Genomic DNA, 27909 nt, shown 5'->3' with positions numbered 1-27909 from the left:
GGTGTGGTGGAGAGAAGAAATAGGTCACTCTTGGAAAAATATGTTCGATGATGAGTTATGTATCTTTGCAATTAGTCCTAAAGAATCAGAAGGTGGTTATTAGCAATGACACACGATTCTTAGAAGTGGACTATGGGAGTAATCACTAATCCAAGTCAGATAGTGTGCTTCAAGAAATTGAAGACATTAGACAGGCGATTCCATCACCCAAGCCAAGTGTGCAAGAGTTTTGTACCACAAGACACTGCACGCACTGTTGACACACATGTGCCACCACAGATCCATTGTAGTGGGATGGTTGTGGGACAACCCGATCGATTTATATTCTTGGGACGAGAATCTTTGGATTCAGTCTCTGGTAGTGAATATAAGAGAATCGACCCAGATATCTACTTGGAATTAGTGGAAGACGAGAATGTAGATTCCTGGCACACCTCAATGGAGCAATCCATTAAGAATATGGTTGTATACTAAGAGAATCTTGCTACCAGAATGCCGTAAAGCCATAGGTTGCAAGTGAGTATACAAGAGAATGATAAGCCCGAATGAGCAAGGTCGTAGCTTTTAAAGCTAGACTGGTGGCGAAAGGTTATGCCCAGTGTGAGGGTATAGGTTATGATGATATTTTCGCCAGTACCATGCTCAGAACATTCGGATCATTTTACCCATAGCAGTTCACTTAAACCATCGAGGTCTGGCAAATGGATGTCATATATATTTCCTTGAAAGAGGGAAGGACATCCATGTGCAACAACCTGAAGGTTACGTGAGGGAGGGAGAGAAGCATCTCGTGTCAATCGCTCTCGTGTCATCGATGATGTGGTTTATCTTGCATTTTATGTAGATAATATCCTCCTAATTGGCGACAATATGGAGCTATTGTCAGGACATAAAGTAATGGTTATCCGAACAGTTTCAGATGAAAGACTAAGGAGGTATAGTATACATCTTTGTGATCAAGGTTATAAGGGATCACTAGAAAAAGATGTTGGGCTTATCTCGAGTGTCTTACACTGATACTGAGAATACTCGTTTTAGTATGAATACCGCCAAGAAAGGATTGCTACCTTTTAGATATGGCGTTCCTTGATCTAAAGACTATGTCTTAAGATGCCTATTGAGGTTGAGGAAATGAAGGCAGTTTTCTACATTTCCGCAGTAGATAGCTTCATGTATGGATTGCTATATACGAGATCTTATATTTGCTATGCAGTTAGCATGATTGTAAGATATCAATATAGTCCTAGTTAAGGACACTGAATTGTGGTAAATTATATTCTCAAGTCCCTGACTAGAGAATAAGGATAGTTTACCAGTTAGACAGTTTAGTTCCTTTTTGGATTATATGATTTCGGATTTCCAGGCTGACCGGAACAAAGAATAATTACCTCGAGCTATGTGTTTTTCTTGGGAGGTAAAACCTTTTGGTTTGACCACTATCTCCAGGATCTAAGGGTGATTCCTAGTTTGCGTGAGAGCATCACTTTCGTGATACCTCAAGTGCAGTTGCGAACTCTAAGGAATCCAAGAACCACAAGGGGTCAAACACATGGAGAGTAAGTACCAAGTTATACGATTATTCGTAAATCGAGGTTATGTGCTCAAAGAATAAATTCTCACATATTGGAGAAACCTACTGATCTTTTCACAAAAGGCTTATCGCAAATGGTCATTGAAAGATGGGAATGCGATTGATGCCAGATTGATGCCACCCACTTAGGAAACTTTAAGTATAAGTGGGAGAAGTGTTAAGTGATTGGTAAATAGACGCATTGTATACTAAAAGTTTGCTTTAGTATAAGTGGGAGATTGTTGGATTTGTATACTGAAAGCAAGAACGTTTTATGCTTGTATACAATGTTTCCTAAGTTCACTATCTAATCTCCTATCTGATTGTGTTCATGATTGCATATGTATGTTCTTTAACTCTATATAAGTAGATTATATGGTGTGTTGTAGATCACAGAAGACCATATAATTGGAATAACCTTAAGAGATATAATATGATCACAGCCGAAATAACTCTAGGACAAGTTATTGGTTTAGGCTGCAGTATAGATGGAAGTAGTTTGTCTTGGCTACTTGTCTATACTGGTACGTCATTACGTATTGATAGGACCACAGTTGAGATGTATTCTTCTATCTGACTTAAGTGAAGAATCAAGATCTCGGTGACTTATAAGATCTTAATACTAATAAGTATTCAGATATATATGTTAATTCGTATATCACTTTGACTTACTATGGGTGAAAGTTATATACTAACTCGAGTACTCTGTATCTTGGGTGATAGCGGTTAATATATGATATTTGATTATCTGTATTAGTACCCGTATCCGGTATAGGATAATGACATCCCCTTAAGGAGCTCAATAAGGTTTATTACGCTAAACCCTGCAGGTTGATTAAGTTCAGGCGTAATAATAAAGTTTGGGTGGTACTGCTTAAGGAATTATTAAGAGATTAATTAATTTAAGGTGTCAGAGCTCTAATTAATTAATGGATGTCGGATATTTTAAATACGGAGATTTAATAAGTCTAAATACAAGCCCCGACTCATCACCGGCAATAAAGGGGTAAGTCAGTATCGGTTCTCTAGTGGAATGAACTGATATTTATAAATTAATTATGGTCTGGGCTGACCATAGATAAATTAATTTATTTGAGGCCCATCTTTATTCCTTGTATCTGGTCCCTGGACTGGCCCAATGTCTCCTAGCCCTAGAAGGAGAGAAAAACGCCTCCTACACTAATTCTGTGCCCACACGTATTTAATTTTAATTAAATACAGCTGTCAGCTCTCAGGAAAACACACTGATAAAATATTAGGGTTTTGAGAGCTGTGGGGCGCAGGGAAGAAAAACGTGTGGGACTTATTTCTCTCTTGGGACTTTCATAGATCGTTGTCCATCCAACGGTGAAAGCTGAGCGGGATACAGTCGAGAAGATCAGAGCTGGAGTCAGATTTTCGCAGGAAACCATGTTCTGGCAGTCTCCGTAAAACGGCCATAACTTCCTCCACAGAACTCCGATTCAGACGAATCAGGCGGCCACGGAAAGCTCTCTCGAAGACGAAGAAGTCGTATTTCTGGGCGAAATACGATTTGAGGACGTTTGAGGCTTCAAACGAAGGCTTGAAGCTGACTGGTCTGTTCATATGCGAATCTGCGAATTCTTCTGAATTCTTCAGGTATTTCTGAACTCCAACGTGCAGCTGTTAAATTCATAGGAGCATGTTAGGATTAATCGTTGTATGATAAATTAATAATAATCCAAGAAACGATCATCGGGCAAAGTGGAACGTTAATTCAGTTTAATATTCCTTCATAAAACTCATACATCTCCTCATCAGTATTCATCTTCTGATGAGCAAAACGTGATAGATCACAGAATTGTCGGTTATACTCTATAACCGATTTCTTTCCTTGCATCCAACTTCGAAATTAAGCCTTTCATTGCTTACGGTACTCCTCGGTACATACCTCTCAAAAAGAGTAGCCTTGAAATGTTCTCAGGTGTAGTTTACCAGTTGCTCGGGTGTCAAAGTCTTCTGACGTGCCTCTCACTAGTCTTATACATCAAAAGAATGTACTAGGACAACTCAAAAGTTGTAAGGGTTCAACCCTAGAATGACATCAAAACAAATTGTTGCAAACAAATTTGCTCAAGAGACTCAAATGAATGACCAGAGGGTAGAAAGAAGTAACTACCAGGTCGAACAAAAATGACCTAGAGTAAGAACCTATCTGACCTTTTTCAACCGAAAGTTGAAACACGTGGGTTTATAAACCCAAAGGACATCTACTGAGATTTGGATCATGTGGACTAGCCAAGTCCAACATAATCACTCCCCAGTCACACAGAAAATGCTATCCCGAACTTGAAAATTCTGGGTCTTCGAAACCCTCAACATACTATACATAAGAAAACTTATGTTCGCAACAGCAAGCTAAAAGCTTCATCTTCGGGTCTTCGAAACCCTCAACTCAACCATCACTCTAAGCGTCCTCGAAACTCAAGTTCAACTCACTAACTCAACTCTAGGAAACCCTCACGGTCACCTTTACATTTATCAATAAGGCAATAAGCACGCACGAATTGCCAACATAAACACCACTCTGGTCCACCAAATATATCCCTCAGTAGAGTGCCTCTTCTTAGAGGACTTACATAATGGGGTCATATAAACCCTACGAAAACCATAGTATCTATCGTGATGTCCTTTCTAAGCCAACACCATTAATAGTACTATATCTCGGTCTGGACCTCCTACGGTAATTGCTACCAGTTAACTCATCTAGTTGCTACTTTAGCACACTAGGAACATTCATCTATCTAACATCAGTAGGGTACTATATTCATATGCTTCTCTATCAGCATGTCAAAAGCACAAATACCAGTATCTCCTAAGTAAGTTATATACATCGCAATGTAACTAAAACTAAACAACCACAAGGGTGTACTGCCACACTCTCAAGATCATTTTTAGCTCTAGCCTACATCGATTTCTCTTCTCATCCTAATCAACTCTAGCCTCCATCGGCTTCTTCTCATCATCCTTATCGACTCTAGCCTCCATCGGCTCCTTCTCATCATCCTTATCGTTTATCATTTTATCATCTTCGATAACTGATACTCAAGGATCGACTCGATATCTACTACACTCTTCATCGGCTCCTTCAGCTCTGGAAAAATATGTTGACTATGGAGAATAGTCAGCTTTGTTGATTCTTCCCAGCTCTGGTATGTGTTTACTCTGGCGCGTAAGTCAGTTCTGTCGAGTTTAGCTCTGCTCTGACAAGTTTGTTCTGCTCTGGAGATTTCAGCTCTGATAGTGAAGTTCAGCTCTGGAGATGGTCACCTCAGACTATAGAAGTCCGCTCTGACTCTGGCACAGAATTTTTAGCTCTGCTCTGGCGCTGGTTTTTCAGCTCTGCACACCAGTTTGCGCCTAAGTACGCAATTTTAACCCAAAATCTCCAACATCACACTTTTCCATCTATAAAATCAAAATCTCCTGCGAAGCATAAAACAAACTCATAAACGCACCAATTTCCAGGATATTTAACTTAAAATAAGCACATGCAAACCCCTAAAATACGAACAATTAGGCATAACATCTCGAATTTTCGGCACATGTTACTGCTAATACTCGCCTCCGTTTCTGTGCTGAGAAGATCTCCTACTTGATCCGCCCTCTTCGGAATACTCCTCATTCATTCCATTTGCAAAGCTTTAAAATTGTGTTGAAATTAAAAAATGAGGCAAAGTTCCTGCTTTATTTTACTACAATTTACCCCTTTTTGAGGGACTCCACTTTATATAAATTGAAAGTATATATATTTTCATATTTGTGTTATTTATCGAGTGATTGATGTAGATTAATTTATTATTTAAAAAATATTTTACACTTGCTTATATTATAATTCTATTTCATATTTATATTTAATTATATATGGCGTTCAATTGGCGGTACTCGCCGTGCATCGCACGGGCGAACATACATACTAGTTGATTTATAATAGTTAGTTGTTTCGATTTCATATTTGTAAGAAAATTCAGGAAAAGAGTAAAAAGTTGGAGAATTTATTTGTGTGCAAAATGAAAAATAGTTAGTTAACTTGTGGTAGTATATGAAAATGAATAAAAGAATAATTGGTATATATTAACAGACGTAATTAACCCTAATCAATAGGGAAGACTAGCTACGTTAACTTTACAAGAGTGGCACGTACGATGAAAATATATCAGAAAAGCTTGCTTGCAAACTCGTTAATGGCTTCCCCTTTGAGAGAAGAATCCTTTGCCAGATTTCTGAGGTCTGATAAACTCCTTCCCAACTGCAAAGCCACCTTCATTTCCAGCATTTCTCCATTCTCTCTTCGCCCAAAATCATCTTCGTCCAAGTTGGATTGGATGGATTCTTGCATGAGTTTAAAGAATCCGGCATTGCTTCTATACATCTCAAACACCATTCCCACTTGGCCTCCATGCTCGAAGGAGTTTGCGACGGTGGCCAAGGCACCGCCGCCAACGGCCAAGGCGGCAGCCCAACCACCGTGAGAATGCAGCGAAGAGGCAACGGCGGCCATAGCCGTGAGTAGAGGAGCGCTCTTGGCTAATAATTTGTTGAGGTTGAGTGCTTTTCCAGCCAACCTCAAGTAATCTTCCTCGTCTTTGAGCTTCATCACCTTTACTATTTCTCTCATTTCTTCCTCCAGCTTACCATTCCAGCCGTTGTAGCCTTGATTTGTAGTTTTGGGGTGGTGTTTTGTTGTATTTTGGGGCCACCAAACCGCGGGCTCTAGAGTGGCCGGGAATTTATCGAGCATGGCGCCGCCGAGGAGAGGGAGCGGAAAGGCCTTGTCGAGCGCCAAGACTTTTTGGATGATTTGGTTGACATGAATGGGAGTTGGATTTCCAATAGATAGAATGGTTTGGATTTGAGTGTGGAGCTGTTTGAACAACCTGGTTGCGTTGCGTTGCTCTTCTGCAAGCTGAGATGGTTGGATCTTATTGACAATGGAAAGCATCCCCGTGGCTACGTACATGGCTGTGGAAGAAATGGTCATGGCGGTGGCATCGCCGTGGCTGGTGGAGGCGATGCCGGCCATGGTGGCGGCGGCGAGAGTGAGAGCGTTGATAGATGAGAGAAGAAGACTGTTCCACTCTTTTCTCTGATCTCCAATATTCTTGTGCATTTCAACTCTATCTGCAACTGGTTCCATAATCGCGTGAAGCTTAGCTACCACTAATGCATCGCCATCGTCTTTTTCGATCAGAGCTTCCACATTAGGGCTCAGCTGCTTTTCGAGTTGTTCAAAACTAGTAGTGTTGCCTCTCAGCTGTGGGAGACTTATTTTTGTCACTCTTTTTGGGAGATTGATCATTGCCGCCTTTGTACTTCCTCCTCTTCCATGGGAACTCATCTTTATTGATGATGATTGTAATATTATGCTTGATGATTTCATCGCTGCCATTTTCTTTTTCTTTTTCCCCCCTTTCTAAAGATTTGTATAGTGGGTAGGTGATGAAGTTGCTAGTTTCTTTGGCGATGCTTTTGGGTTTATGTTTGTGGTTTGAATTGTTAGAGTTGGATGTCTTTACATATATATATATATATACTTTGAGATGAGATGAGATTGTCATGTTGACCGCACGAATTGAAATTGTTTGAATTGAAATTTTCAACGATTGATAAGCGGTTGATGAATGCGACTGCTTCAACATCTCATACTTCAATTTATTTCTATTATGGTGTTTATGTTGGCATTTTTATTTGAGGGCGTTTAGATTTGACCATCAATTTCGACTAGTAAATAACTTGCACAAATTTTATTTGGTACTATTTGGAAAATTGAAACTAGATAGAGAGCTAATTATATCCCCAGCCAAGTCAATTCAATTTTTTCCCCTGTTGAAAAAAAAGGGTCAATTTAATTTTACGTCTTCACCTTCTTGCTGCGGCTTTTAGCAAATAAAGACCATGAATGTTAGAAACTAAATAATAAAATAAAATGTATATTAATTAGGATTAATTATGCGAATTGTCCAATCAGTGAACTCAAAATCAACCGTTGTTTTTTAACTTAATTTGAATAAATTTTAATCAAGTTTTAGCTAAAGGGACCAAATTACCCTTAATTTAATTTTTACGAAATTAGCTCATGTTTCTTCTCTCTCGCTCTTTTCTCTGCTTTCTTTTTCTCTCTTCTCCCTATGTTCATCCTCTCTCTCTCTCTCTCTCTCTCTCTCTCCCCTTCCTGCTTTCTCCCTCTCTTCTATTTCGGCGTGCCGACGCACTACAAAAAAACTGGAGATTACCGGCGGCAAAATGCCGTCGGTAATAAGGCACGGCCGCCGGTGATAAAGGTTACCGGCGGCGTTACCGGCGGCAACTCGCCGTCGCTAACCGGCTCGTCGGTAACGCCATTACCGACGGCGATCGGCTGCCGCCGGCAATTAACGGCGGCGAAGCCGCCGGTATTTCCGCCGTTAAATACCGCCGTTAAACGGCGGAGAGTTGCCGGAAAATTACCGACGGCAAATGCCGTCGGTAATTAGCGGCGGCGAGATCACCGTCGGTAATTTCCACCGGACGGTGGTGGCGCACACGCCGGAGTTGTTCAAGGTATTACCGAGGGCAAAATGCCGTCGGTAATTACCGACGGCATTTGCCCTCGGTAATATTTTTTAATTTATTTTTTTTATTTTATTTTATTTTATTTATTTATTTTATTTATTTATTTATTTTATTGTATATCCACAATTTATTTCGGTATTTATACAGTATTGCATAATTTAGACGAACTTCCCAGTCGGTCACCCATCTTAGTTGTGCTCTAAGTCAAGCACGCTTAACCTTCAAGTTCTTTTCGAATGGTCACCAGTACAGAACACTCGTATTATTGATATATATAGTATCTATTAATTCATTTAAAGTCTACTTCAATATACAATATCATATATATTCATAACCTTAGAATATGTCGAGATGATATACAAAAAATATTGTTAATTACGGATTGGGCTCGTTTCCGTTCTTATTTTTATGTCGAAAAAATATTTATTAATTAATTTATTATTAATTTTTGATTTTTTTTTTTTTATCAATCTAGTTTATACACCATTCATAACCTTAGTGTTGATTGATGAGTGAATCACTAATCAAATTAACATTCTTAAGTTATAATTATAAGTTACTTACTAGTAAGAATCTTGAATTCTTAGTAATAATATTAGATTAGTGATGATTGATGATTGATGAGTGAATCACTAATCAAATTAACAATCTTAAGTTATAATTACAAGATTTTTACTAAGAATCTTCAATTCTTAGTAATAATATGAGATTAGCGATGATTGATGAGTGAATCACTAATCAAATTAACATTCTTAAGTTATAATTATAAGATTTTTACCAAGAATCTTGAATTCTTAGTAATAATATTAGATTAGTGATGATTGATGAGTGAATCACTAATCAAATTAACATTCTTAAGTTATAATTATAAGATTTTTACCAAGAATCTTGAATTCTTAGTAATAATATTAGATTAGTGTTGATTGATGAGTAAATCACTAATGAAATTAACATTATTAAGTTATAATTATAAGCTTCTTAGATTCTTAGTAATAATCTTAGATTAGTGATGAGTGATGAGTAAATCATTAATCAAATTAACATTATTAAGTTATAATTATAAGTTTCTCACTAACAATTTTGAATGCTTAGCAATAATATTAGAGTAGTGATGATTGATGAGTGAATCACTAATCAAATTAACACTCTTAAGTTATAATTATAAGATTCCTACTAAGAATCTTGAATTCTTAAGTAATATCTTACATTAGTGATGAGTGATGTGTGAATCACTAATCAAATTAACATTATTAAGTTTTAATTATAAGTTATTACTAATAATCTTGAATGCTTAGTAATAATAATAGATTAGTGATGATTGATGAGTGGATCACTAATCAAATTAACATTCTTACGTTATAATTATAAGTTTCTTACTAGGAATCTTGAATTCTTAGTAATAATCTTTGATTAGTAATAATCAATGTTTAAATTTTCACTTGTATTTCAATATATATTTAATTTTAATATTTGTGTATTATTATCTTTGACCAATTTATTAGATGATAAATGAAAAAAAAAATAAAAAATAAATAAAAAAAATAAAAAAAAATAAAAAAAAATAAAAAAATTACCGACGGCGTTTGCCGTCGGTAATTGGAATTTGCCGTCGGTAATTAGAGGCGGAAAAATGTCGTCGCTAATTTTGGCCGGACGGCGGTTGTGCTATCGCCGGATGTCACCGGCGGTGGTGATTAGCAGCGGCCTCTTGCCGCCGGTAAATAGCGACGGCAACGCCGTCGGTAATAAATAATTTGTATTTAAATTAACATATATTTAAATTACCGACGGCACAACCGCCGCTAATTAGCGGCGGTTGTTTTGCCGTCGGTAATGCGCCGGTAATAGGCAAAAGGCGGGTCGCCGTTTTTGCCGCCGCCGTGCCGTCGGTAATTGCCGGCGGCGGCTTCGCCGTCGCTAATTTTGCCGCTATTTTCGCATTTTTTTGTAGTGACGTACGAATAAATCTAGTACTGTAGACTATTGGCTATGCCAAGTTAACACCAATTACGAAGAAACATTACACGTAGTGATTCATAAAATATATACATAAAAATAATCAAAGTTTGGCAGCAGAAAGACATACTCCATCCGTCCCAATTTAGTAGGCCACAAGGCCTAAGCATAGATATTAAGAACAAGGCCTAAGCATAGATATTAAGAAATGAATAGTTTATAATAAAATAGCAACTTTTTTTAGGGTAAATATATGCGAAAAAGTAGAAGAGAGAAATGAAGATATTATTTTTAAAGTGAAAGAAGAGAGAGATATCCTATTGAATTGGGACGAAGGGAGTATTAGGTTCATTTATGAAGACATAAACTCGTGTTCTAAGTCTTAGCTAAGTCAACAAGAGGCTCTACTCAGCATGGTACCATCACAGCACAACTTGTTTTTTTTTTTTTTTTTGATCGAGCAAAGTCATGTTAGATGTTAGTAATTAGTCCCCCCATCCACTCCAAGAACCACCTTATCTCTCCATTCACCAAATCCACCTTATATCTCCAATCTCCAATTCGCTCCCAAGAGGGATCGAACCCGGGTCACTTCACTTAAGTGAGGACCCGGTGGCCAGTGGGCTAAGCCCCTTGGTTCTTGGGAAAAACAGGCTGAGTACAAAAATACTCAATGGACACATGTCAAAACATAATATATTACTTAAAAAACTATAAATTGTTATGTCATCTTAATTGTAAAGCATAAGGGTTTTATATGAAAAGCTTATACATACAGAATAATTATTCGATTCTAAAATAATTAATTCTAAAATATATTTTTGAAATCAACATGTGTTTTCAAATAATCCTACATGATTTAATTCAATTGTATGAATTATGTGAAAATCACTATTTATTCATGTTTAACATAAGCCACTATAATAGTACAAATAGATCTAACCAAATCCAAATGCATGATAAAGACCATATACAGGTATAAGTATTACCACAATAATAGATACAATTTGAGGTTTGTAGGTCTCCTATGTATGCGTTCTTATGTAAATACATGTGTAAGAGATAAAGACAATTTTGTTGGAGAAAGAAAAGATATGCGGGCAAACCTAGAACAATCCTACATAGACAAGGGAAGTAGCAAGAGTCACATGTTGCACTCATATTTTGAGTAAGAAGGCAAGATGAGAGTGATCTTTGGATAGGGAAAATAAGGACATGAGGATATTTCAAGTAATAGATAGTTTGACTTACAACTCTCCTATCTAGACAAAAAGGTCTTAATTGCTTTATTATAAATGATCCCTAGTGTTATCAAACACCTCACGACAAAAAAATAAGGATCCGCAATAATGCAAAAAGCTAAGCCGGTGGCATTAGCTATCACAGTCAATCACCTTTGGTTTGCCCGCAACCAAGTCATCTTTGAGGACGAACCCTTCGATATCAAAAGGATTATCAAGAACATCCAGAGTGATACTTATAGATGCCTCAACCAAATCTTCCCTCCGGAAGAAGTGCGAGCTCATATGGTTGGGTAAGAACTACATGGGTCAGATTGTGACTGATCGCAATAGAAAAGCTAGTATTTTTAGGAGGGATATGATGGTTGACCTGGGCTGTGAGATAAATGTTAATCAAGCCCATAGAGCTAAGAAAGTCGCTCTGCAAAATCTTGAAGGAAATAGTGATATGCAATATGCTAAGTTGTGGGAGTACTCTAAAGAGATAAGGAGGACAAATCCTGGGTCCACAGTAATTGTAGGAGCTGGAGATGACGAGCATGGTGATAGCAGATTTGAATGACTATATATTTGTTTTGATGCTGCGAAAAAGGCCTTCAAGTTTTGCAGGCCTATTATTGGAATTGATGGGTGCCATCTAAAAGGTCCTTACCATGGCATAATGTTAACTGCTGTCGGAATGGATGCAAACAATGGCATCTATCCTATTGCTAAAGGTGTGGTGAGTAATGAGTGCAAAGATACTTGGGGATGGTTTTTAGTGGTTTTGAAACAAGATTTAGGGATTGAAGATGATAGTGAGTACACATTTATGTCTGACAAGCAAAAATGCTTAATCCAAGCAATGTCTTTTGTGTTTCCAAATGCTGTATACATAGGTTCTGTGTTAGGCATTTGCATGAGAACTTTAAGTTAGTTGGGTTCAGAGGAGATACATTCAAGACTGTTGTATGGAGAGCTGTCGAAGCTACTACTTTAGGGGAATGAACGCAAAGAATGTCTGAGGTGAAAATCTTATCTGAACCTAGATGCCAAGCCACCAAAACAATGGAGTAAATCTCACTTCAGTGACAATAGTAAGTGTGATATGCTATTGAACTACACATTCAATTATGCAATACTTGATGCAAGAGAAATGTTAATATTGATTATGCTAGAATGGATAGGAAACATGGTATAATGGTTAGGTTTCAGACAAGCAGAGAAATTTCAACTACCAAATGGAGATGGAGAATTTGCCCTAGGATCAAACAACTACTTGAGAATAATGTTGGAAAGGTATCAGGTTGTATGCCACTGCAGTTAGTTCTCAGTATTTAGTTGATTTAGGGAAAAAGACTTGTAGTTGCAGAGAATTGGATTTAAGTGGAATTCCCTGTAAGCATGCAATATCTACAATAAACAATTAGAGGCAGAAGAGAGATGATTTTGTTCATGAGTGCTACAGTGTGGAGACATTTAAGAAGATATATGCTGCTAGTATAATTGGTGTGAGTGGTCCTCAATTATGGAATGATAGCATGTACATTCCACCTCTACCTCCAAGAATGGAGAAAGGAAAAGGTAAGCAATCAATGGCCAGAAGGAAGACACCTGATGAGGCAGCTGAGAAGAAACACAAGAAAAAAACCAAACTTAGGAGGAGACAATACACAGTGACCTGTAGCAAGTGTGGAATCGGAGGGAATAATGCCAAAGGTCGTGGAAAGAAAAAAGGTATGGATGTCTCTGCTATTAGCATTTTTTGTTTTATATTTTATTTCTTTAAATTAATCTTTTACTATATCTAGGTGAATAGGAAAAGAGGGAAAAAAAAAAAAAAAGCAGCAAGCAACAATGGTCCACAAACCCAAGAAATTGATGACAGGAATGATGAGATGAACTTCGTTCCAACTGAATCAATTACCCAACTGACTCAAATTCCAAGTCCTACAATGTTTCAACAATTGATGGTTGAGAAATTCAAGAGACGAGGACCTCTTATTTTGAATAGTGAGAAGAGATTTTGTAGTATGGCAGATTTGCAAGCAAGGAAGAATTGAGTAATTAAGCAGTTTAAAGACATTTTTTTATGAAGAAAACCTGAAATATTTAGGCACTTTTGGAATGGCACTATAAGCCATTTTGCTGTCATGGTTATGCGAAGCCTTGTTTGAATGGCACTTTTGGCCTTTTTTTTTTTTGTCATGCTATTGGATCATTTCTCAAATTATATCATCAATCATTATTATGTCATGCATGTTTTTTGAAAGGTTTTTCATGCATGCTAGTTAAATTAATTTACTGGAGTCGAAGAAGTTCTCAACTCGTGATGGAGATTTATTTTAAACATAATTATTCTTTTAATTAGCTCGTGTTGTAATCTGAAGCAGCCATGCATACATAACAATGATCAAGCAAGAAATTAAATTGATAGGAAGAAGATTAATTTCATGTCTTTCAATATTATAATGAACTCATATATGTAGCTTTCCTTTAGGATATTAAATTAATTAAGATAAAACAAATATAATTGTTAATTGTTAAAACATGACTGTAATCTTCAGTGTTTTTAGAAAGATGACTATACGTTACGGAATTTGAAAATGAGGACTATAACTTCCATTTTTTACATTTACACTCCTATTTCAAAAATTGCCAAAAAGTTGACATGGCTCGGTCACGTCAGCAACGGGCTCTAGGTGGCACTAAAAGCCCGAATAATTGATTTTCGGCCCAAAACAGAAGTGTAAATGTTTAAAAAAAAGTTATAGTCTTCATTTTCAAATTCCATAATATATAATCCTTTTTTTCTGAAAATCCTGAAAGTTACGATCCTATTTTAACCATTAGGTCAAAGGAAACCTTGAATTCAATGGAATAAGTAACATCCTATGAACCAAAACTTTGCTAGCAGCATTACAGCCGATCACAATCCCCTTCCAAAACATGAGTACCCAATTTTGTAATGACCAATCTTGTGCCATTGCACAACCCATTTGCATTATCAATATTTCTCAACATCATAACATGTATACCAACTTTCAATAACAATTAATGGTTAGGAGTCCACTCAAGAATTCAGAAGTGTGCACATCTTCTAAACCATTAGAATTAGACTCGTAGACATATGGTTTATTTGAATTCAAAACATGATCTTGCTCCCAACCGATTTAAAGAAATGATGTATTGATTTATTAAATGGTTAACTAGCAATTACACTCCTAACATAGACACCCCTATGGCGTTAGCCCCCTATACTTGACATTGGATCAATCAAGCTCCCGATGTCCCAATTTCGGTGCAATTAAACCCTACCCTAAACGGCCGTTTGATGTCGTTCCTTATTTTATGTTTTTCGTAAGTGGTGGGACCCACCACATTAAATATGCAAATTCCACCATTTCTTCTTCGCCAAACTCGTCGGAAATACCCTGCGGCCATGCACTGCCTCTTCCCTTGCCCGGAGGAGTGTAACGGGCGTCGTCCGTTCCCCAAAGCGCAAGGCGGTAATGAAACCCCGCATATCCAAGTGTTGTTTTCATATCTGGATGCTGGAAATGTGGTCAGCTGGCCCTTGGAAGGAATGAGGCCAGACAAGTTGATTATGACTTGATGACCTTAACTCGTTTGTGCATCAAGCTTTTAGGATCTAGCCAAACAATCCCAAGTTCCATTTGGACTATTGATGATGCTTGCTTCCTAGCTTCATTTTTGTCTTAAATTGACCTTCTCTAGGTATACTGATTTGAAAAAGAATATGAAAAAAGTGTGTGACGCTTAATTGGATCTGCCTTGTTTTGTCTGAGGATGGAAATTGTCTAATTTATTTCGGATCAATCATTTCACATGAATTTTATTTTATGCTCTGACGTCATTTTAAGTAGTGAAGAGAAGTGCTCTGCATTTGTTGATTGATTAACAATACAAATCATAGGATGGCCCCAAGCTCACGTCTCATCTCGAATTTTCGGCGCATGTTACTGCTAATACTCGCCTCCGTTTCTGTGCTGAGAAGATCTCCTACTTGATCCGCCCTCTTCGGAATACTCCGCATTCATTCCATTTGCAAAGCTTTAAAATTGTGTTGAAATTAAAAAATGAGGCAAAGTTCCTGCTTTATTTTACTTAGGGCTGCCACCGGTTCAGGAACCGCCGGTTCCAGGCCTGAACCGGTGGTTCAGGTTCGAAAAATTCATGAACCTGAACCGGCCCGCCTAAAATTTGAAGGGCCGGTTTTCGGACCCTGAACCGGCGGTTCTGGGCCGGGCCGAAAACCGGCGGTTCCGGGCTGAAAACCGACGGTTCTTGGGCTTTTCCTCTTTTTTTTTTTTTTTTGAAAAATTTTGAAATTACCTAACTTAAATAATATTTTAATTTTAATCAAATGTAGGTTCTCTATTTATAGTGTACTACACATTGTAGAGAATCCTACATTTTTCAATGTGGGATAATTTCAACTTAATGTAGCTTCACTATTTATAGTGTACTACACATTGTAGAGAATCCTACATTTTTCAATGTGGGACAATTTCAACTTAATGTAGCTTCTTATTTATAGTGTACTACACATTGTAGAGAATCCTACATTTTTCAATGTGGGATAATTTTAACTTAATGTAGCTTCACTATTTATATTGTAGTACACATTGTAAATAATCCTATATTTTTCAATGTGAGATCACTCAACTTAAATTATCTATAGCATATATAGACTTTCATTCTTAATCATTCATTGGTCTTTTTAATTTGTCTAATGGCGTGAAGGTATAATGCTTACATTTTTTTATTTGAATTGGGAGATGGGGGAAATGAATTCAAGGCCTCTTTATTAATATATCGAATTTTTATTCGAATGGATGTATCATGGCACACTTATTTAAAATAATGTGTTTTTTAGTAGATTTGACATAATTACTTTTACTAATTTTGAAACCCCTCTTCTCTCAATCAAATTGTTGGACTAACATTAAATTATGGGAGAAAACCCATCAAATGAACCGTCAGGTATGGCTTTCAAAAAAATATTAGTAATCAAAATCAATTAATATTTTTTTAGGCCCTCAATTAATGATTAATTAATTTTTCTATAGAGTGTTCATAAAAGGGAGTCAAGAATCAACGATGAAAAGTAACATAAAATTAATCAATTGACTCTCTATTACAAAAAATATATGTTTTCAAATGTTTGATATAAGTATATAACTAAGGCACGTTATCAAAGGCATACATATGTCAATTGATGGTGCCAGGTATATTTCTAAGTTATAAGTTATAAGTTATATATTTATAAATTATAAGTTATAAGTTATATATTTATAAGTTATAATATATTACATGAGAATTGAATTGAAATAAAATAAAGGAAAAATAATTAACACATTGAGAACCAAAAATTCAAATGAATTCATAAAAATAGATATCTTTATTGAATTTATTCTACGTACCAAAAGAATATTACAAGGATACAAATTACATAATCTTTAAAATTGAATAAGTAAACTAACTAATACTAACTAATTGATCCCTAGACCTTATAAGTTATAAGTTACATATTTATAAGTTATATATTTAGAAGTTATAAGTTATTACATGAATATAAGTTATATATTTATAAGTTAGGTTGAGTGATCCCACATTGAAAAATGTAGGATTCTTTATAATGCGTAGTACATTATAGATACTGAAGCTACATTATCCCACATTGAAAAATGTAGGATTCTCTACCATGTGTAGTACACTATAAATAGTGAAGCTACATTATCCCACATTGAAAAATGTAGGATTCTCTACCATGTGTAGTACACTATAAATAGTGAAGCTACATTATCCCACATTGAAAAATGTAGGATTTTCTACCATGTGTAGTACACTATAAATAGTGAAACTACATTTAGTTAAAATTATTAGGATTTGAATATAAAATTAAAAAAAAATAAAAAATTGACCGGGCCCGGCGGTTCAGGGCTGAACCGGCGGGCCGGACCGGCGGTTCTGGGTTGGCAACCCTATGAACCTTAACCGGCCCGGATAAATGGCGGTTCGGCCCCGAACCGGCCCGTTGGTCAACGGTCCGGGCCGGAACCGTTGACCGGCGGGCCGGTTCAGGGTCGAACCGCCGGTTCCGGTCGGCCCTTGGCAACACTAATTTTACTACAATTTACCCCTTTTTGAGAGACTGCACTTTATATGAAGTTGAAAGTTTATATATTTCCATATTTGTGTTATTTATCGAGTGATTGATGTAGACTAATTTATTTTTTAAAAAATATTTTACACTTGCTTATATTATAATTCTATTTCATATTTATATTTATTTATATATGGCGTTCAATTGACGGTACTCGCCGTGCATCGCACGGGCGAACGTACATACTAGTTGATTTATAATAGTTAGTTGTTTCGATTTCATATTTGTAAGAAAATTCAGGAAAAGAGTAAAAAGTTGGAGAATTTATTTGTGTGCAAAATGAAAAATAGTTAGTTACCTTGTGGTAGTATATGAAAATGAATAAAAGAATAATTGGTATATATTAACAGACGTAATTAACCCTAATCAATAGGGAAGACTAGCTACGTTAACTTTACAAGAGTGGCACGTACGATGAAAATATATCAGAAAAGCTTGCTTGCAAACTCGTTAATGGCTTCCCCTTTGAGAGAAGAATCCTTTGCCAGATTTCTGAGGTCTGATAAACTCCTTCCCAACTGCAAAGCCACCTTCATTTCCAGCATTTCTCCATTCTCTCTTCGCCCAAAATCATCTTCGTCCAAGTTGGATTGGATGGATTCTTGCATGAGTTTAAAGAATCCGGCATTGCTTCTATACATCTCAAACACCATTCCCACTTGGCCTCCATGCTCGAAGGAGTTTGCGACGGTGGCCAAGGCACCGCCGCCAACGGCCAAGGCGGCAGCCCAACCACCGTGAGAATGCAGCGAAGAGGCAACGGCGGCCATAGCCGTGAGTAGAGGAGCGCTCTTGGCTAATAATTTGTTGAGGTTGAGTGCTTTTCCAGCCAACCTCAAGTAATCTTCCTCGTCTTTGAGCTTCATCACCTTTACTATTTCTCTCATTTCTTCCTCCAGCTTACCATTCCAGCCGTTGTAGCCTTGATTTGTAGTTTTGGGGTGGTGTTTTGTTGTATTTTGGGGCCACCAAACCGCGGGCTCTAGAGTGGCCGGGAATTTATCGAGCATGGCGCCGCCGAGGAGAGGGAGCGGAAAGGCCTTGTCGAGCGCCAAGACTTTTTGGATGATTTGGTTGACATGAATGGGAGTTGGATTTCCAATAGATAGAATGGTTTGGATTTGAGTGTGGAGCTGTTTGAACAACCTGGTTGCGTTGCGTTGCTCTTCTGCAAGCTGAGATGGTTGGATCTTATTGACAATGGAAAGCATCCCCGTGGCTGCTACGTACATGGCTGTGGAAGAAATGGTCATGGCGGTGGCATCGCCGTGGCTGGTGGAGGCGATGCCGGCCATGGTGGCGGCGGCGAGAGTGAGAGCGTTGATAGATGAGAGAAGAAGACTGTTCCACTCTTTTCTCTGATCTCCAATATTCTTGTGCATTTCAACTCTATCTGCAACTGCTTCCATAATCGCGTGAAGCTTAGCTACCACTAATGCATCGCCATCGTCTTTTTCGATCAGAGCTTCCACATTAGGGCTCAGCTGCTTTTCGAGTTGTTCAAAACTAGTAGTGTTGCCTCTCAGCTGTGGGAGACTTATTTTTGTCACTCTTTTTGGGAGATTGATCATTGCCGCCTTTGTACTTCCTCCTCTTCCATGGGAACTCATCTTTATTGATGATGATTGTAATATTATGCTTGATGATTTCATCGCTGCCATTTTCTTTTTCTTTTTTTCCCCTTTCTAAAGATTTGTATAGTGGGTAGGTGATGAAGTTGGTAGTTTCTTTCGCTTTTGGGTTTATGTTTGTGGTTTGAATTGTTAGAGTTGGATGTCTTTACATATATATATATATACTTTGAGATGAGATGAGATTGTCATGTTGACCGCACGAATTGAAATTGTTTGAATTGAAATTTTCAACGATTGATAGTTTGAAGCGGTTGATGAATGCGACTGCTTCAACATCTCATACTTCAATTTATTTCTATTATGGTGTTTATGTTGGCATTTTTATTTGAGGGCGTTTAGATTTGACCATCAATTTCGACTAGTAAATAAATTGCACAAATTTTATTTGGTACTATTTGGAAAATCGAAACTAGATAGAGAGCTAATTATATCCCCAGCCAAGTCAATTCAATTTTTTTCCCCTGTTGAAAAAAAAGTCAATTCAATTTTTCGTCTTCACGTTCTAGCTGCGGCTTTTAGCAAATAAAGACCATGCATTTTAGAAACTAAATAATAAAATAAAATATGTATTAATTAGGGTTAATTATGCGAATTGTCCAATGACTCCAATCGGTGAACTCAAAATCAACAGTTGTTTTTCAACTTAATTTGAATAATTTTTAATCAACTTTTAGCTAAAGGGACCAAATTACCCTTAATTTAATTTTTACGAAATTGGCTCATGTTTCTTCTTTCTCGCTCCTCTCTCTCTCTCTCTCTCTCCCCTTCCTGTTTTCTCCCTCTCTTCTATTTCGGCGTGCCGACATACGAATAAATCTAGTACCTGTTGGCGATGCCAAGTTAGCACCAATTACGAAGAAACATTACATGTAGTGATTCATAAAATATATACATAAAAATAATCAAAGTTTGGCAGCAGAAAGACATACTCCATCCGTCCCAATTTAATAGGAAGTCAGGGGATTTTTTAGGACAGTAACTTAGATTGATTTGGAAATTAGGACAATAACTTTCGGACTTGTAAAAATAGGACACTAATTATTTTTTAGAGTAAAATATGATACTAATTAATAAGCGTCGTAAAAATAGGACATTTTTCAGTCGATAATTGGCTAAAAAATGTCCTGCGGATGCAACACTTATTAATTAGTGTCCTATTTTACTCTAAAAAATAATTAGTGTCCTATTTTTACAAGTCCGAAAGTTATTGTCCTAATTTCCAAATCAATCTAAGTTATTGTCCTAAAAAACCCTAGAACTCATTTAATAGGCCACAAGGCCTAAGCATAGATATTAAGAAATGAATAGTTCATAATAAAATAGTAGCTTTTTTTTTAGGGTAAATATGTGAAAAAGTAGAAGAGAGAAATGAAAATATTATTTTTAAAGTGAAAGAAGAGAGAGGTATCCTATTTAATTGGGACGAATGGAGTATTAGGTTCATTTATGAAGACATAAACTTATGTTCTAAGTCTTAGCTAAGTTAACAAGAGGCTCTACTATACTCAGCATGGTACCATCACAACACAACTTGTACGTGGGAAAAACACATACAAGGCTGAGTACAAAAATACTCAATGGGCACATGTCAAAACATAATATATTACTTAAAAAACTATAAATTGTCATGTCATCTTAATTGTAAAGCATAAGGGTTTTATATGAAAAGCTTATACATAAAGAATAATTATTCGATTCTAAAATAATTAATTCTAAAATATATTTTTGAAATCAACATGTGTTTTCAAATAATCCTACATGATTTAATTCAAATGTATGAATTATGTGAAAATCACTATTTATTCATGTTTAAGATAAGCCACTATAATAGTACAAATAGATCTAACCAAATCCAAATGCATGATAAAGACTATATACAGGTATAAGTATTACCACAATAATAGAAACAATTTGAGGTTTGTAGGTCTCCTATGTATGTGTTCTTACGTAAATACACGTGTAAGAGATAAAGACAGTTTTGTTGGAGAAAGAAAAAATATGCGGGCAAACCTAGAACAATCCTACATAGACAAGGAAAGTAGCAAGGGTCACATGTTGCGCTCATATTTTGAGTAAGAAGGCAAGATGAGAGTGATATTAGATAGGGAAAATAAGGACATGAGGATATTTCAAGTAATAGATAGTTTGACTTACAACTCTCCTATCTAGACAAAAAGGTCTTAATAGCTTTATTATAAATGATCCCTAGTGTTATCAAACACCTCACGACAAAAAAATAAGGATCCGCAATAATGCAAAAAGCTAAGCCGGTGGCATTAGCTATCACAGTTAATCACCTTTGGTTTGCCCGCAACCAAGTCATCTTTGAGGACGAACCCTTCGATATCAAAAGGATTATCAAGAACATCCAGAGTGATACTTATAGATGCTTCAACGAATTCTTCCCTCCGGAAGAAGTGCGAGCTCATATGGTTGGGTAAGAACTACATGGGTCAGATTATGACTGATCGCAATAGAAAAGTTAGTATTTTTAGGAGGGATATGATGGTTGACTTGGGCTGTGAGATAAATGTTAATCAAGCCCATAGAGCTAAGAAAGTCGCTCTGCAAAATCTTGAAGGAAATAGTGATATGCAATATGCTAAGTTGTGGGAGTACTCTAAAGAGATAAGGAGGACAAATCTTGGGTCCACAGTAATTGTAGGAGCTGGAGATGACGAGCATGGTGATAGAAAATTTGAATGACTATATATTTGTTTTGATGCTGCTAAAAAGGGCTTCAAGTTTTGTAAGCCTGTTATTGGAGTTGACGGGTGCCATCTAAAAGGTCCTTACCATGGCATAATGTTAACTGCTGTTGGAATGGATGCAAACAATGGCATATATCCTATTGCTTGGGGTGTGGTGAGTAGTGAGTGCAAAGATACTTAATTGGCAATGGATTTTAGTGGTTTTGAAACAAGATTTAGGGATTGAAGATGATAGTGAGTACACATTTATGTCTGACAAGAAAAAAGGCTTAATCCAAGCAATGTCTTTTGTGTTTCCAAATGATGTATACATAGGTTCTGTGTTAGACATCTGCATGAGAACTTTAAGTTAGCTAGGTTCAGAGGAGATACATTCAGGATTGCTTTATGGAGAGCTGCCGAAGCTACTACTTTAGAGGAATGAAAGCAAATAATGTCTAAGGTGAAAAGCTTATCTAAACCTAGATGCCAAGCCACCAAAATAATGGAGTAAATCTCACTTCAGTGACAATAGTAAGTGTGATATGCTATTGAACTACACATTCAATTATGCAATACTTGATGCAAGAGAAATGCCAATATTGATTATGCTAGAATGGATAGGAAACATGGTATGGTGGTCAAGTTTCAGACAAGCAGAGACATTTCAACTCCCAAATGGAGATGGAGAATTTGCCCTAGGATCAAAAAACTACTTCATAATAATATTGGAAAGGTATCAGGTTGTATGCCACTGTAGTCAAACAATAATCATTATGAGATTAGATGTCATGATAGTTCTCAGTATTCAGTTGATTTAGGAAAAAAGACTTGTAGTTGCAGAGAATTGGATTTAAGTGGAATTCCCTACAAGCATGCAATATCTGCAATAAACTATCAGAGGCAGAAGAGAGATGATTTTTCATGAGTGCTACAGTATGGAGACATTTAAGAAGATATATGTTGCTAGTATAATTGGTGTGAGTGGTCCCCAATTGTGGAATGATAGCATGTACATTCCACCTCTACCTCCAAGAATGGAGAAAGGAAAAGGTAAGCAATCAATGGCCAGAAGGAAGACACCTGATGAGGCAGCTGAGAAGAAACATAAGAAAAAAACCAAACTTAGGAGGAGACAATACACAGTGACCTGTAGCAAGTGTGGAATCGGAGGGAATAATGCCAAAGGCCGTGGAAAGATAAAAGGTATGGACATCTATGCTATTAGCATTTTTTTTGTTTTATATTTTATTTCTTTAAATTAATCTTTTACTATATCTAGGTGAATCAGAAAAGTGGAAAAAAAGCAGCAAGCAACAATGGTCCACAAACCCAAGAAATTGATGACATGAATGATGAGATGAACTTCATTCCAACTGAATCAATTACCCAACTGACTCAAATTCCAGGTCATACAATGTTTCAACAATTGATGGGTGAGAAATTCAAGAGACAAGGACCTCTTATTTTGAATAGTGAGAAGAGATTTTGTAGTATGGCAGATTTGCAAGCAAGGAAGAATTGAGCAATTAAGCAGTTTAAAGACATTTTTTATGAAGAAAACTTGAAATATTTGGGCACTTTTGGAATGGCACTATAAGCCATTTTGCTGTCATGGTTCTGCGAAGCCTTTTTTGAATGGCACTTTTGGCCATTTTTTTTGTCATGCTATTGGATCATTTCTCAAATTATATCATCAATCATTATTATGTCATGCATGTTGTTTTTTGAAAGGCTTTTCATGCATGCTAGTTAAATTAATTTAGTGGAGTCGAAGAAGTTCTCAACTCGTGATGGAGATTTGTTTTAAACATAATTATTCTTTTAATTAGCTCGTGTTGTACTGAAGCAGCCGTGCATACATAATAATCATCAAGCGAGAAATTAAATTGATAGGAAGAAGATTAATTACATGTCTTTCAATATTATAATGAACTCATATATGTAGCTTTCCTTTATGATATTAAATTAATTAAGATAAAACAAATATAATTGTTAATTGTTAAAACATGACCGTAATCTTCAGTGTTTTTAGAAAGATGACTATACGTTACGGAATTTGAAAATGAGGACTATAACTTTCATTTTTTACATTTACACTCCTATTTCAAAAATTGCCAAAAAGTTGACATGGCTCGGTCACGTCAGCAACGGGCTCTAGGTGGCACCAAAAGCCCGAATAATTGATTTTGGGCCCAAAACAACAGTGTAAATGTTAAAAAAAAAAAAAAAAAAACAAGTTATAGTCTTCATTTTCAAACTCCATAATATATAATCCTTTTTTTATGAAAATCCTGAAAGTTACGATCCTATTTTAACCATTAGGTCAAAGGAAACCTTGAATTCAATGGAATAAGTAACATCCTATGAACCAAAACTTTGCTAGCAGCATTACGTACAGCCGGTCACAATCCCCTTCCAAAACATGAGTACCCAATTTTGTAATGACCAATCTTGTGCCATTGCACAACCCATTTGCATTATCAATATTTCTCAACATCATAACATGTATACCAACTTTCAATAACAATTAATGGTTAGGAGTCCACTCAAGAATTCAGAAGTGTGCACATCTTCTAAACCATTAGAATTAAACTCGTAGACATATGGTTTATTTGAACTCAAAACATGATCTAGCTCCCAATCGATTTAAACAAATGATGTATTGATTTATTAAATGGTTAAGTAGCAATTACACTCCTAACATAGACACCCCTATGGCGCTAGCCCCCTATACTCGACATTAGATCAATCAAGTCCCCGATGTCTCAATTTCGGTGCAATTAAACACTTCCCTAAACGTCCGTTTGACGTCGTTCCTTATTTTATGTTTTTCGTAAGTGGTGGGACCCACCACATTTAATATGCAAATTCCACCATTTTTTCTTCGCCAAACTCGTCGGAAATGCCCTGCGGCCATGCACTGCCTCTTCCCTTGCCCGGACGAGTGTGACGGGCGTAGTCCGTCGCCCGAGGCACAAGGCGGTAATGAAACCCCACATATCCAAGTGTTGTTTTCATATCTGGATGCTGGAAATGTGGTCAGCTGGCCCTTGGAAGGAATGAGGCCAGACAAATTGATTATGACTTGATGACCTTAACTCGTTTGTGCATCAAGCTTTTAGGATCTAGCCAAACAATCCCCAGTTCCATTTGGACTATTGATTATGCTTGCTTCCTAGCTTCATTTTTGTCTTAAATTGACCTTCTCTAGGTATACTGATTTGAAAAAGAATATGAAAAAAGTGTGATGCTTAATTGGATCTGCCTTGTTTTGTCTGAGGATGGAAATTGTCTAATTTATTTCGGATCAATCATTTCACATGAATTTTATTTTATGCTCTGACCTCATTTTAAGTAGTGAAGAGAAGTGCTTTGCATTTGTTGATTGATTAACAATACAAATCATAGGATGGCCCCAAGCTCACGTCTCATCTCGAATTTTCGGCGCATGTTACTGCTAATACTCGCCTCCGTTTCTGTGCTGAGAAGATCTCCTACTTGATCCGCCCTCTTCGGAATACTCCTCATTCATTCCATTTGCAAAGCTTTAAAATTGTGTTGAAATTAAAAAATGAGGCAAAGTTCCTGCTTTATTTTACTACAATTTATCCCTTTTTGAGAGACTGCACTCTATATAAAGTTGAAAGTTTATATATTTTCATATTTGTGTTATTTATCGAGTGATTGATGTAGATTAATTTATTTATAAAAAAATATTTTAAACTTGCTTATATTATGATTCTATTTCATATTTTATATTTATTTATATATGGCGTTCAATTGGCGGTACTCGCCGTGCATCGCACGGGCTGACGTACGTGCTAGTTGATTTATAATAATTAGTTGTTTCGATTTCATATTTGTAAGAAAATTCAGAAAAAGAGTAAAAAGTTGGAGAATTTATTTGTGTGCAAAATGAAAAATAGTTAGTTAACTTGTGGTAGTATATGAAAATGAATAAAAGAATAATTGGTATATATTAACAGACGTAATTAACCCTAATCAATTAGGGAAGACTAGCTACGTTAACTTTACAAGAGTGGTACGTACGATGAAAATATATCAGAAAAGCTTGCTTGCAAACTCGTTAATGGCTTCCCCTTTGAGAGAAGAATCCTTTGCCAGATTTCTGAGGTCTGATAAACTCCTTCCCAACTGCAAAGCCACCTTCATTTCCAGCATTTCTCCATTCTCTCTTCGCTCAAAATCATCTTCGTCCAAGTTGGATTGGATGGATTCTTGCATGAGTTTAAAGAATCCGGCATTGCTTCTATACATCTCAAACACCATTCCCACTTGGCCTCCATGCTCGAAGGAGTTTGCGACGGTGGCCAAGGCACCGCCGCCAACGGCCAAGGCGGCAGCCCAACCACCGTGAGAATGCAGCGAAGAGGCAACGGCGGCCATAGCCGTGAGTAGAGGAGCGCTCTTGGCTAATAATTTGTTGAGGTTGAGTGCTTTTCCAGCCAACCTCAAGTAATCTTCCTCGTCTTTGAGCTTCATCACCTTTACTATTTCTCTCATTTCTTCCTCCAGCTTACCATTCCAGCCGTTGTAGCCTTGATTTGTAGTTTTGGGGTGGTGTTTTCTTATGTTTTGGGGCCACCAAACCGCGGGCTCTAGAGTGGCCGGGAATTTATCGAGCATGGCGCCGCCGAGGAGAGGGAGCGGAAAGGCCTTGTCGAGCGCCAAGACTTTTTCGATGATTTGGTTGACATGAATGGGAGTTGGATTTCCAATAGATAGAATGGTTTGGATTTGAGTGTGGAGCTGTTTGAACAACCTGGTTGCGTTGCGTTGCTCTTCTGCAAGCTGAGATGGTTGGATCTTATTGACAATGGAAAGCATCCCCGTGGCTGCTACGTACATGGCTGTGGAAGAAATGGTCATGGCGGTGGCATCGCCGTGGCTGGTGGAGGCGATGCCGGCCATGGTGGCGGCGGCGAGAGTGAGAGCGTTGATAGATGAGAGAAGAAGACTGTTCCACTCTTTTCTCTGATCTCCAATATTCTTGTGCATTTCAACTCTATCTGCAACTGCTTCCATAATCGCGTGAAGCTTAGCTACCACTAATGCATCGCCATCGTCTTTTTCGATCAGAGCTTCCACATTAGGGCTCAGCTGCTTTTCGAGTTGTTCAAAACTAGTAGTGTTGCCTCTCAGCTGTGGGAGACTTATTTTTGTCACTCTTTTTGGGAGATTGATCATTGCCGCCTTTGTACTTCCTCCTCTTCCATGGGAACTCATCTTTATTGATGATGATTGTAATATTATGCTTGATGATTTCATCGCTGCCATTTTCTTTTTCTTTTTCCCCCCTTTCTAAAGATTTGTATAGTGGGTAGGTGATGAAGTTGCTAGTTTCTTTGGCGATGCTTTTGGGTTTATGTTTGTGGTTTGAATTGTTAGAGTTGGATGTCTTTACATATATATATATATACTTTGAGATGAGATGAGATTGTCATGTTGACCGCACGAATTGAAATTGTTTGAATTGAAATTTTCAACGATTGATAAGCGGTTGATGAATGCGACTGCTTCAACATCTCATACTTCAATTTATTTCTATTATGGTGTTTATGTTGGTATTTTTATTTAGTTTAGATTTGACTATCAATTTCGACTAGTAAATAACTTGCACAAATTTTATTTGGTACTATTTGGAAAGTTGAAACTAGATAGAGAGCTAATTATATCCCCAGCCAAGTCAATTCAATTTTTTCCCCTGTTGAAAAAAAAGGGTCAATTTAATTTTACGTCTTCACCTTCTTGCTGCGGCTTTTAGCAAATAAAGACCATGAATGTTAGAAACTAAATAATAAAATAATGTGTATATTAATTAGGATTAATTATGCGAATTGTCCAATCAATGACACTTAATTTGAATAATTTTTAATCATCTTTTAGTTAAAAGGACAAAATGACCCTTAATTTGACTTATACGAAATTGGCTCATATTTCCTCTCTCTCTCTCTCTCTCTCTCTCTCTCTCTCTTCTATTTTAGAGTGGCGACGTACGAATAAACATTGTATGTTAGCGATGCCAAGTTAGTAAACATTGCATGTAGTGTGA

The 27909-nt window shown here is 36.9% G+C and overlaps 4 protein-coding genes across 4 annotated transcripts; 1 reads left to right on the top strand and 3 right to left on the bottom strand.

The window, feature by feature from the left end:
* Positions 1-5634: 5634 nt before the first annotated feature.
* Positions 5635-7069, bottom strand: LOC131011215 (probable F-box protein At4g22030). Its single transcript, XM_057939005.1, has one exon. The coding sequence runs from the start codon at positions 6978-6980 to the stop codon at positions 5748-5750; it is 1233 nt and encodes a 410-aa protein (XP_057794988.1). The 5' UTR covers positions 6981-7069; the 3' UTR covers positions 5635-5747.
* Positions 7070-11644: 4575 nt separating this feature from the next.
* LOC131007996 (uncharacterized) lies at positions 11645-13138 on the top strand. Its single transcript, XM_057934903.1, has 5 exons — positions 11645-11851; positions 11933-12208; positions 12472-12618; positions 12750-13056; positions 13131-13138. Exons 1-5 carry the CDS (start codon positions 11645-11647, stop codon positions 13136-13138), a joined length of 945 nt encoding a protein of 314 aa, XP_057790886.1.
* Positions 13139-17821: 4683 nt separating this feature from the next.
* On the bottom strand, positions 17822-19250 carry LOC131011214 (probable F-box protein At4g22030). The gene has a single exon (XM_057939004.1). It carries the CDS (start codon positions 19168-19170, stop codon positions 17935-17937), a length of 1236 nt encoding a protein of 411 aa, XP_057794987.1. The 5' UTR covers positions 19171-19250; the 3' UTR covers positions 17822-17934.
* Positions 19251-25794: 6544 nt separating this feature from the next.
* LOC131011213 (probable F-box protein At4g22030) lies at positions 25795-27223 on the bottom strand. The gene has a single exon (XM_057939003.1). The coding sequence runs from the start codon at positions 27132-27134 to the stop codon at positions 25899-25901; it is 1236 nt and encodes a 411-aa protein (XP_057794986.1). The 5' UTR covers positions 27135-27223; the 3' UTR covers positions 25795-25898.
* Positions 27224-27909: the final 686 nt, after the last annotated feature.

This window comes from Salvia miltiorrhiza, chromosome 2 (assembly GCF_028751815.1).
Source record: "Salvia miltiorrhiza cultivar Shanhuang (shh) chromosome 2, IMPLAD_Smil_shh, whole genome shotgun sequence".
Taxonomy (NCBI): Eukaryota; Viridiplantae; Streptophyta; class Magnoliopsida; order Lamiales; family Lamiaceae; genus Salvia; species Salvia miltiorrhiza.
This window is presented reverse-complemented; position numbering and strand designations above follow the sequence as displayed.